Source organism: Oryctolagus cuniculus, chromosome 11, assembly GCF_964237555.1.
Source record: "Oryctolagus cuniculus chromosome 11, mOryCun1.1, whole genome shotgun sequence".
Lineage (NCBI taxonomy): Eukaryota > Metazoa > Chordata > Mammalia > Lagomorpha > Leporidae > Oryctolagus > Oryctolagus cuniculus.
In genome coordinates this window covers 114,937,849-114,949,129 of record NC_091442.1, presented here as the reverse complement: position 1 = coordinate 114,949,129, position 11,281 = coordinate 114,937,849, and the positions used below count along the sequence as shown (strand labels likewise).

Genomic DNA, 11,281 nt, shown 5'->3' with positions numbered 1-11,281 from the left:
GGCGCCCCGACCGGGACTAGAACCCGGTGTGCCGGCGCCGCAAGGCGGAGAATTAGCCTAGTGAGCCGTGGCGCCGGCCACCTTTTTTTCTTTTTTTTTTTTTTAAGATTTATTTATTTATGTGAAAGGCAGAGTTACAGAGAGGCAGAGGTAGAGAGAGAGAGAGAGAGGTCTTCCATCTGCTGGTTCACTCCCCAAAAGGCCGCAATGGCTGGAGCTGGGCCATCAGAAGCCAGAATCCAGGAGCTTCTTCCAGGTCTCCCACGTGAGTGGCAGGGGCCCAAGGACTTGGGCCATCCTCCACTGCTTTCCCATGTCATAGCAGAGAGCTGGATCAGAAGTGGAGCAGCCAGGACTTGAACCAGTGCAGATATAGGATCCCAGCAGCACGGGCAGAGGGTTAGCCCACTACGTCACAGCGCCAGCCTACTAGTTTATCTTATTAACACTAAACATTTATTGGTTGGTTAGCTGAAATTCAAACTGAACTTGACGACCCCTACGCGACCTGTATTTTCATTGGCTAAATGTGGCAACCCTAGCTTGGGGGTCCCAGGCAAAATCAAAGTAGACTCCTCCTTGTTATGCCTTATGCCTTCTTGGATTTTATTTTTATCTTTATGAGCCGTTATTAACATAGGTTCGGACTCTACGCCCAAGCCCATTATAGGAGGGGCGGGGCGAACACAGGTGAAACTCCTTGCCCTTCATCAACATGGCCGTCAACGAGCTGTCACGTAGAACTTCCGCCCCGCACAAACGTGGCCGCTCAGGGCCGCTGAGGATTGGCTCCAGCCGAAAGCCCGGCCCCCGTCGGCGCCGAGAGCCCCTTCTATTGGGCAGTTATAGCAGCAGCGGAGCCCCGCCCCCCGGCTGTCCGCGCGCGCAGGGCCCGCGGCGGGAGGCGGGGCCGCAGCGGAGGCCAGGGGCACGGGCCCCGCTGATTGGCTGACGAGCAGTGGCCGGGCCGTCACGTGGCCCGGGGCGCGTTTGTTTGCGGAAGTAGGAGGAAGTAGAAGTGCTGAGTAAGTCGAGGTGAGTGACGGCGCTGCGGGGGCGGGGCCTGGGGGGCCCATCCCAAACCTCCTCAGCGCCTCCGTCTGGGACGCCGCGGCGGGACCCTCGTCGGAGCCGTCCGCGGGTCTGAGGCGAGGCCTCCGTTGACCCCTGTGTGGCCCCCAGAGTGCCTCCAGCTTCCGTTCTTGGCTCCCCCGGCGACCCCAACTCCCGTCCCGTGCCCGCCGGTGTTCAAGGCGAGCTGTGTTCCCCCAGGCACCCCAGTCTCCGCCGGTGGCTCCCGAACTTCCTGAACCGCCCTTCCCCCGCTCCGTGTCCCCCGCTGGGCCCACGGTCGCCTCCAGCTTCTCCGCTGTACCCAGGTCCCCCTCAGCTCTGCCTCCGGGTGCCCCAGCCTCCCCTCGGCCCTCCCGCCGCGCCCTGCCTGGCCCCTCTCCAGGGCCTCGCGATCTCAGGGGACCCGCTCCCCACCTGCGCCCCCGTTGCCCCGGGCCGTGTCCACCTCCTGCCCCCTCGGATGGCCCGGAAGCTGGTGCGTGTGACCCGCGTGACCGGGCGGGGTGGGGGGAGGCCGTGAGTGTGGGACAGGGAGGCTCTGGGGTCCGCCCTTTTATTGTTGTTTTTAATGGGCTGCCCACATGACCCCGAACAAGTGGCCTGTCCTCACCTGGCCTGTTCCCCGCCCAGCAGGATGTCTGGCGCGTTTGGCTTGGCAGCGATGACGCCCCACCCTTGGGCCGAGCCTGGTGTTTTTGTTATGGGCTACCTTAGAATGTTCCCGAGTTTGGGGCTGTTTTCTGCCCCTCGCCAGTGACGGGGAGGTGGTAGGCCCTACTCTCAGGGTTGGGAGTTTAAGTGAGAAAATGCACAGGGCGAAGCGTTGTAGCCAGGCGGATGCTGCGGCAATGCCTGGGCCCCTGCACCCACGTGGGAGACCCGGAAGAAGCTCCTGGCTTCAGATCGGGGCAGTTCTGGCCATTGCGGCCGCTTGGGGAGTGAACCAGCGGATGGAAGACCTCTCTGTCTCTCCCTCTCACTGTAACTCTACCTTTCAAATAAATATATAAAACCTTAAAAAAAAAAAAAAGACTAACCCACTAAAAGATCCAAAGTCCATCTATACATATTTTGCCTGTTTCTCTTTTTTAACTCATCACTTTAAATTCCATTCACCATGCACTTAAAAAAAAAAAAAAAGTTTATTTATTTGAAGATAGGACCACAGAGAGGAAGACCGATCTGTCCGCTGGTCCATTCTCCAAATCTGCACAGCAGCCAGAGCTGGGCCAGGACGGAGGCGAGAGCCTGCAGCTCCACCCAGATCTCCCACGGAGGGCGGCAGCAGAGACCCGAGTACGTGGGCCGTCATCCGCTGCCTCCCAGGGTGTGCATTAGTGGGAAGCTGGCTCAGAAGTGGAGGAGCCGGGACTTGCGCCTGCTGCTTGGTGATGGTATCCCAAGCAGTGACTGAACTGCTGTGCCACGGTGCCCGCTCCCTTTATCTTCTTTGTCGTTTGTAGCTCTGAAATGCAGGTTCCCGGGCACAGGGGTTTTGTCTGTTTCGTTCACTGTTGTGTCCTTGGCCTAGAACAATGCCTGCCGCTTCAGGTCCTGATTAACATCATGGACCGGGTCAGAAATGGGCCACCATGCCCAGAGGTCTTTGGAGGTCACCCACAGTTCGTGTCTCTGGAGCCGCAGCCGCGGTTCGCCTCCAGCCATGGTCTGGCCTCGCAGAGCTGGTGTCAGGGACGCTTGTCCCTTTTAGGAGCCAGGGGACAGCAGTGCGTTTCCAGGAGCGGGCCTTGGCTCTGGAGTACAGAGACCGCAGGTCTGGCCCAGCCGTTGGCCTTCAGGGGAGTTGAGAGCTGGTGCTCTGGATCCCTGCTTGCCGGGGTGGTTCCCCGGCGAGGTAGGTGACCCCCTTGTGTGTAACACGGAGCTTCTGGTGTGTGATGGGGAGAGAATGATACCTTTGCTTGTGGCTGTTTTGAGGGTTAAATGAAACCTGCCATAAACACTTGTGAAGGCAGCTGGCCCTCAGTGGGTGTCGGGGACAGCCTGTGGGCGCAAACCATCCCATTCCCCATCCGCTCCAGGCAGAGTGTGGCAGGAGCTGGGGTCGGAGTGAACTTTGGAAGGTCATCCTGCAGGGAGGCAGCCTTGTGGCCCGAGACTCCGCTGTGTGACGTCTGACTTGCCTTCACCCTCCGCAGTCCTTCCTTGCACACTAGTTCACCACACGCGTGTGCAGGCCCCTTGCGTAGCGCTGTTTAGGAGTTACGTGAGGAATGTGTGAGTCCCGCTCCTGCCCTCCTGTAAGACCCCAGCCCCCAGCATTTCCTTTGTCTGGGCCTCAGTTTCCCCATGTGCCAAACAAGGATAATGATCACCCCTTTCCCGTTTCTTTATGAGCTCAGAGGCTGCTGCCCTAGAACCCATCGCTGGCCATAAGGGAGGTGGCTGGGAGAGGGTGCTGGCCAGCGTGACATGGTCACGTGCTGGTGTGGACAGGGCCACCGCAGGCAGGAAGGTGGGGGCGACAGCAGGCTGGGTGCTCCGATCAGACCCTGTCACGCAGGACGGTGTGGCAGGCACATCCCACGCTCAGGGCAGTGCCGCTGTCCTGCTGCCGGGAGTGCCCAGTGATTGTTCCAGTCACGGGACGTCCTGTGGGAAGCGCCCGAGGCCCGTGAGGCCCGATTTCCACCGCAGGCAGTTCTGCAGGTGCTCCGAGAGCCCCCCACGTGGCCGGTCCTGTGAGGTCTGCTTCCTGGCCCGTGGCCTGTGGGGCTTGGCCATACACACACACCCACCCCGCCCCCAGCAGCTGTCCTGCTCCCCTGGCCTTGGCCCAGTTGAGAAGGAAGCGCAGGGACTTGGAGTGGGAGCGAGCTGGGCCATAAGTGTCCTGTCAGCACGTTAGGTGGAACTTTGCAGACTGGAGTCTGGGGGAAGGATTGGTCCCTGGACCAGGGACCACACCCGCAGAGCCCAGCAGATGCTGGAGAAAGCATCCCTGGCCCAGGGTGAGCTCATGACAGCCACTGGCTGCAGTGGAGGAGGGGTGCCTGGCAGCCCACCATGGGGCTCCCTGGTCTCCATTACCGCCAGTCAGAATGAATGGGTCTGTGTGGAGATGGGGGCCACCTCAGAGGTGGCAGGCCCGTGTCCTTACAGTTGGTTCATTCATTTGTTTTCCCTCATTCAATCACCAAAGATTTATTGATGTTTGAGTGGGGAAGAGATGCCAGGTGCTGGCAGAAACAAATGGAAGGGGGTGGGGGGGAGCCCTGAGCCCCTAGATGCAGCATTGTTATCCCATGGGGTGTGTGTGGTATATGGGGCACTGTGGAGACGAGTCCACACACCAAGGCTGGGGGCCGGGGTGAATCTGGGTGGAGGGGCTCCTGAACTGTCTTGACAGATAAGAAAGGGTTTGTTCACTTGTCCAGACCTGCTTTATGGCAAGCACACCCGGAGGGATGGGTTAAGAACGCGGGGAGGATGGTTGGGGCCCAGGCGCAGCCAGGGCTGATGGGGCTCCAGCCTGGCCAGGCTGGGAGGCAGCAGAGGTGCACTGTGGCTGCAGGGGTGGGCGGGGATGCCCCCTTGGCCAGGGTCAGCAGCGAGGCGCTGACCTGGGACCTGTGGCAGTCACACAGGTGGGGCTGTAGGGACGGGCAGGGCGAGGACCCACCCTCCTGGTGCAGGGAGGATCGCTGGAGGGGCGGGTCTAGTTTCTGACGGGCCTCGGTGGACCAGCAGAGGCTCTCCGGGTCACACAGGCACAGAAGCACTGCTCTCGTGCCGAACCATCCAAAGCAGGGGAGAGGGGACGGCCTGGCCGGTGGCCTTGGCACAGGGCAGAGACAGCCCCTCACTGGAGACCTGCCCAGGAGGAGCCAGATCTTTGGGACGGAGCGCTCCCTCGCTGCGCTGCTGTCCGTAAGATGGAGGCAGAGACGCTGATGCCTGGCGGCTGTGGGCCTGGCCGAGGCAGCAGCTGCAGGACACAGGGCTCGGGCGCTCGTCCTGACCACAGCGGTAACCGCGGCCCCCCCTGGGTCAGCACCTTCCCCTCTCCACTGCCGTCCCAGCTGCGAGTGTTCACAGTCCTGCCTCCGCTGGGAAGGCCTCCCCTCCCCCTCTCTGCAGACTCCTGTTTTCTCTTCAGAGCTCAGCTCAGGCGTCCTCTCCCACAGCCGTGCTTCCCCCAGGGGACAGGCACAACCGCTGGGCTTGGCTCCCTGCCCTGACGGCTCATTTTCTGAACCCAGGCGGCCTCTTCCAGGGAGCTCCGCAGAGCCCTGGCCTGCCTGTTGCAGTCCCTGATTTCAGTCAGGGGCTGGTTTTTATTTTGGTGGACAGCAGGCCCCACTTTTTTTTTTATCTAGTTCTAACAAGTTATGTTCCATTTATGAGAGAGAGGAGAGATCTTCCATCCACTGTTCACTCCCCAAATGCCTACAACAACTAGGGCCGGCCAGGCGGAAGGCAGAGCCCACGTGGGTGACAGGGACCCACCTGAGCCTCACCGCTGCTTCCCAGGGTGCGCATCAGCAGGAAGCGGGAATTGGAAGCAGAGCCGGGACCCGACCCCAGGCCCTCCGGGACGGGATGTGGGCGTCCCAGGTGATGTCTTCAAAATCTCTGTGCCAGACGTCTGCCCCAGCACGTCCCACTTGGGTTTGCTCTTTGAACACCGTCGGTTTCTTTATCTCTGCAGTGGGGGCAGGGGTCCCCGTTCTCCCTGCCTGATCGCCGCTCCAGCACCCCCTACCCAGCAGACGCTCTGCACATCCCCCGTGAGGGAGACAAGCAGGGAGGCCTGGCCTTCGGCAGGGCACAGGGGAGCAGGGCTAGGGAGAGAGAGCAGAAACGCCTGGCCTCACCTGGTGCCTGGAAACTGAGGTTGTCCTCGTCACCTTCGCCGCGGAAAGCCGTGCTTGCGTTTGAGTCTTTCTGCTACACGGCCGGTGTGCCCGGGAGTGCTGGTCTGTTCAGACGACCTGGTGTCACCGCTGGGCCCCTCGCAAGGCCAGTGAGGAGCAGGACGGGAGAGCTCTAAAAGCAGGTGTTTACACGTGGGCAGGTCCGACGTAGGCGGCTGGGGGAGCTAGAGGAGACACGGGGGGGTTGGAAGGGGCCCCAGAGGTGCCTCCTTCCTCAGTGCCGTGGCCGCCCCCTGTAGCTGTGTGGGAAGCACGGGGCTCTGGGCTCGGGGGGCTGGGAGAGGGAAGCAGGAGCCCGAGCTGTGGCCCCACTCGCCCCCTCCCGGTTGGCAGCGCTGTGGTTGTTCCAGGATGAGGCCCAGCGTGCACGTGTCCTTTCTTCCACCCAGTAGCCACTGTTGGTGCGCCCACACGGGCCAACACCCTGGCCACCCTCCCTCTGTTGTGTCGTTTCACCCTCATGCCAGCCCTGGAAGGTTGGCCTACAGCCAGGCTGTCCTTCCCACGGCCACACTGCTGTAAGTGTGTGGGAGGCACCTCCGCCAGCCCCTGTGCTGGGGGCAGAGGCTGGGGCACTCGGAGGGGCCCCGCTCTGGGCCAGGCCCTGACACAGTGGGACCCCCGTGGTGACCTCCCTTCCCCCACCACCTTTTTTTTTTTTTTTTTTTTAAGATTTAGCTTTAGTAATTTGAGAGGCAGAGTTACAGACAGAAGGAGAGACAGAGAAGTCTTCCATTTGCTGGTTCACTCCCCATATGGCTGCAATGGCCAGAGCTGGACTGATCAGAAAGCCAAGAGCCAGGAGCTTCCTCTGGGTCTCCCACGTGGGTGCAGGGGCCCAAGCACTTGGACCATTTTCTGCTGCTTTCCCAGGCCATAGCAGAGAGCTGGATTGGAAGTGGAGCAGCGGGGACTCGAACCTGTACCCATAAGGATGCTGGTGTTGCAGTCGGAGGCTCAACCTACACAGTGCCGGCCCCTGACCTTCCTCCTCCCTTAGCCTGAGCAGGCTCGTGGGTCCTGGGTTCTCTCGATTGCTCTCCTCCACGCCTCACCCCAGATACCTGTGGGAGACCTCCCTACCACTGTTCCACGCCAGACCCGAGCCTGGGGCCCCCATCTTCCTGCCTGCAGACGCCAGGGCTCAGTCTGTACTCCTGCTCTCTTTGGGAGCCATAACCATTCACACACGGTCTGGCCCTTGTGTGTAACCCCGTGTGTAACGTTTCCTCCGTCCATGCTGAAGGATGAGGCTTTCAGTGAGCCAAGCTTCTCGATGGGGTTAGCATGCAGAGCGGAGCCGGCTCAGGGGCTGCAAGCCGTGGTCCTCAGCCTGTACTGCTGTGTGACCTTGAGCGTGGCACCTGACTTCTCTGTGCTGTGGCTTTCTCACATGTGGAACGAGGGCCGTTTCCCAGGGCAGTCGTGTGGACGAAGGGTGAGCACGTCAAGGCCCTCAGGGCGGTGTCCGGGGCGCAGGCGTGTTCGGGGTGGTCCTTGTCGTGGAGGTGCCGGCGGGCACAAGGGGCAGTTCCAACCACGGGGGCACAGTAGTGAGAAGGGCGGCATGTGACAGGTGACCCGGAGCTGGGATTGGTGCCCCCGGAGCACTGTAAGGAGGACGTGAGAGCTGAGCATGGGCGGGACAAAGGATCGGGGTTTTCAAGACAGAAACGCAGAGAAGGGCGAGGGGCATTCCAGACGGTGCAGTGGAGACAGGAGCGGAGACAGGCGCTGAGGGGCCGGGCAGCGTGGCTCTGGATCTGTGCCATGGTAGTTCCTGGTGCGCAGGCTGGGGGCTCCAGGGCTGGGCTGGAAGGGGCTAAGGGGAGGGAAGCTGTGCAGGGAGGCAGGGGCTTTGCAGGCCGTCTTGCAGCACCGCGGTCCCCACGGCCCAGAGCCTTGCGCCAGCACCAGCACGCCGAGAGCTTACACCTGTAGCTTCCGCCGTCACCGCCTTGGGTGACCACACGTGCGATGACCTGCCCCACGGGAGATGAGTCGCGTCGGCTTCTGCACTGTGACAGGGGCTCTTTTTCTGGGGCCCCTCCCCATCCCCCGTATGTTGGGAGGGGTAAGGCAGGAACCTGGGCCACAGGTCTGAGCGTCCTCCCCACATGTGAGAGGGGAGCGCTGTCCCCACTTAAAGGTGGAAACAGGCTCAGCCTGCTCACGTCGCGTCTTACGAATGCCCAGGGCAGGACCGTGCGCAGCGTCAGGACACGTTCAGAGCTCTGTGGCCGTGGTGCTCTAAGCCCCGTGTCCTGCTCTGTGAGGGGGTGACCCCAGGACAGGGAGCAGGCACCACCTGCTGGGAGCCACTGCTTGCCACTGTTAGCAGTCGCCCAGTTACAGCGGAGGAAACAGACACAGGCCGAGGCCACACAGCTGGTAAGTGGTGGGGCTCAGGTCTGAGCACAGCCCAGCTCCAGAGCCGCACTGCATACGACTTGGTGCACCTGCCGCACGTGGCTTTGCGAGAGGCAGAAGACAGTCCTGTAACATGATGAGCTCAGGCCTGCGGGACAGCAGTGCTCAGGATCAGGAAGTGCTGATCTCCGTATATAACTTTTTTTATTTGAAAGGCAAAGTTACAGAGAGGCAGAGAGAGAGAGAGAGAGAGAGAGATGTCTTCTGTCCATTGGTGTATCCCCCAAATGGCTGCAACGGCCAGAGCCGGGCCAATCTGAAGCCAGGAACCAGGAGCTGCTTCTAGGTCTCCCATGCAGGTGCAGAGGCCCAAGCACTTGGGCCATCTACTACTGCTTTCCCAGGCCATAGCAGAGAGTGGAGCAGCCAGGACTCAAACTGACACCCATATGGGATGCCAGCACTGCAGGCAGCGGCTTTACCTGCTATGCCACAGCACTGGCCCCCTATATTATAACTGATCCTTATTCCCTTTCTTTCTTTTTTTTTTTTTATTAGAAAGGTCTTCCTTCTGTTGGTTCACCCCCGAAATGGCCGCTATGGCTGGCACTGCGCCGATCTGAAGCCGGGAGCCAGGTACTTCCTCCTGATCTCCCATGTGGGTGCAGGGCCCAAGCACTTGGGCCATCCTCCACTGCCCTCCCAGGCCACAGCAGAGATCTGGACTAGAAGAGGAGCAGCCAGGATAGAATCCGGCGCCCCAACCGGGACTAGGACCCCGGGGTGCCAGCACCGCGGGTGGAGGATTAGCCAAGTGAGCCGCGGCACTGGCCATCTTTTTTTTTTTTTTTTTTTAAGAAGATTTTGTTTATTTATTTGAAAGTCAGAGTTAGAGAAGGAGAGGCAGAGAGAGAGAGAGAGAGAGGTCCTCCATCTGCTGGTTCATCTCCCAATTGGCCGCAACGGCTGGAGCTGCGCTGATCCGAAGTCAGGAGCCAGGAGCTTTCTCCGGGTCTTCCACACAGGTGCAGGGGCCCAAGGTCTTGGGCCCTCCAACACTGCTTTCCCAGGCCAGAGAAGAGAGCTGGATCAGAAGTGGAGCAGCCAGGTCTCGAACCAGTGCCCATATGGCATGCTGGCACTGCAGGTGCTGGCTTTACCCGCTACGCCACAGCGCCGGCCCCCTTTATCCCTTTCAGAGGACTCTGTAAACCTCCTGGTTTGGTTTGCTTCTTTATTTATTTTTAAAGATTTATTTATTTATTTGAAAAGCAGACTTAGAGAGAGATCATCCATCCGCTGGTTCACTCCCTAGTCCGTCACAATGGCCAGGGCTGGGCCAGACCAAAGCCAGGAGCCGGGAGCTTCTTCCAGGTCTCCCACGTGGCCATCTTCTGCTGCTTCCCCAGTCACATTAGTAGGGAGCTGAGTCAGAAGTGGAGCAGCTGGGGCTCAAGCTGATGCCTACATGGGATGCCAGCACTGTAGGCAGTGGCTTAGCCACAGTGCCCGCCCCCTTGGTGTGCCTGTTTAGCAGGTGACTTCCTGTCGTGGCGGCATAGGGTGGCCTGTGACTGTCACCCGACTTTGGTGGCTGTGCCTTTGGAAGGCATTGTGTTTCCTGGGAGCCTAGGAAATAAGATCTAATTTTGTCATCCACACCAGAGTCCATTTTCTTTTCTTCTTCTTCTTTTTTTTTTTTTTTTAATTTGACAGAGTTAGACAGTGAGGGAGAGAGACAGAGAGAAAGGTCTTCCTTCTGTTGGTTCACCCCCCAGATGGCCACTAGAGCTGGAGCTATGCCGATTTGAAGCCAGGAGCCAGGTGCCTCCTCCCGGTCTCCCATGTGGGTGCAGGGGCCCAAGCACTTGGGCCATCCTCCACTGCCCTCCTGGGCCACAGCAGAGAGCTGGACTGGAAGAGGAGCAACCATGACAGAATCTGGCGCCCGTATGGGATGTTGGTGCTGCAGGCGGAGGATTAACCAAGTGAGCCGCGGCGCCGGCCCCTCCAGAGTCCATTTTCATAACGGAAGGAAGCTCTGTGCTGAAACGAAGCGTTACTGCTCGCTGTTGCAGAGCCCTGCCATTGACCTCCCTTGCTGGGGAGCAGGCTTGGGGTCTCTCTCCCTGTCTCTCTCTCCCTGCGCTCTGGGAAACCAGCAGTAGCAGGAAGCATAGGGTTTAGACAAATGCTTACTGACCCCCCCCCCACCCCGAGTATCTCATGATCCTGTTCTCGTTCTGCTGTCTCACACCTGGAGAGGGGCCACTGACTTGCTCGTGGACTTGAAATGACTCACACGGGCTCTCGGAGTGCCCCAAAGTTCTCTGTAACTTGCGCGGTGCGAGCGCCCGTTTCCCCAGGACGTTACTGTCCCTAAGGAGCCTCACCCCTGCTGTCTGCTTCCATCAGTACACCTCCCTGACACAGGGCTGGGGACCCTGGGGCAGGCCACCTGTGACAGTGGCCGCCTCCTCAGTCCCACCTGACTGAGGGCCATGCCCCCTACTCAGCACCGCTTCTCTCTCTCTCCTTCCCAGGTCCCTGCAGGCCCAGAGTCGGGCGCCGGCACTGGTGGGCACTGACTTGGGTGCCTGTGCAGGAAACCGCTGTGGTCAGTGAGGTGGGCATGGGCGACAGAGCCCAGCTGACCAGAGACCCCGTTTTCTTCCAGACCGAGGGGGAAGGCAGTGGGGCCGCCCCTCCCGCCCCACAGAAGATGCAGTTCTTCGGCCGTCTGGTCAACACCCTCAGCAGCGTCTCCAACTTGTTCTCTAACCCGTTCCGGGTGAAGGAGGTGGCTGTGGCCGACTACGCCGCGAGCGAGCGTGTCCGGGAAGAAGGGCAGCTGATCCTGTTCCGGAACTCGCCCAACCGCACCTGGGACTGCATCCTGGTCAACCCCAGGAACTCACAGAGTGCATTCCGGTGGGTGA

General features: G+C 60.2%; 1 protein-coding gene across 12 annotated transcripts in view; it reads left to right on the top strand.

Moving 5' to 3' along the window:
- The first annotated feature begins 885 nt into the window (after window positions 1–885).
- Window positions 886–11,281, top strand: part of PLA2G6 (phospholipase A2 group VI) — a 54,435-nt gene continuing 44,039 nt past the window's right edge. For 3 of the 12 annotated variants that reach the window (XM_070051277.1, XM_070051274.1, XM_070051269.1), the window contains exons 1-2: window positions 886–1,035; window positions 11,020–11,273. In XM_070051277.1, coding sequence (XP_069907378.1) covers window positions 11,065–11,273 — 209 coding nt within the window. In that variant the 5' untranslated portion in view covers window positions 886–1,035; window positions 11,020–11,064. 12 annotated transcript variants of the gene reach the window in all.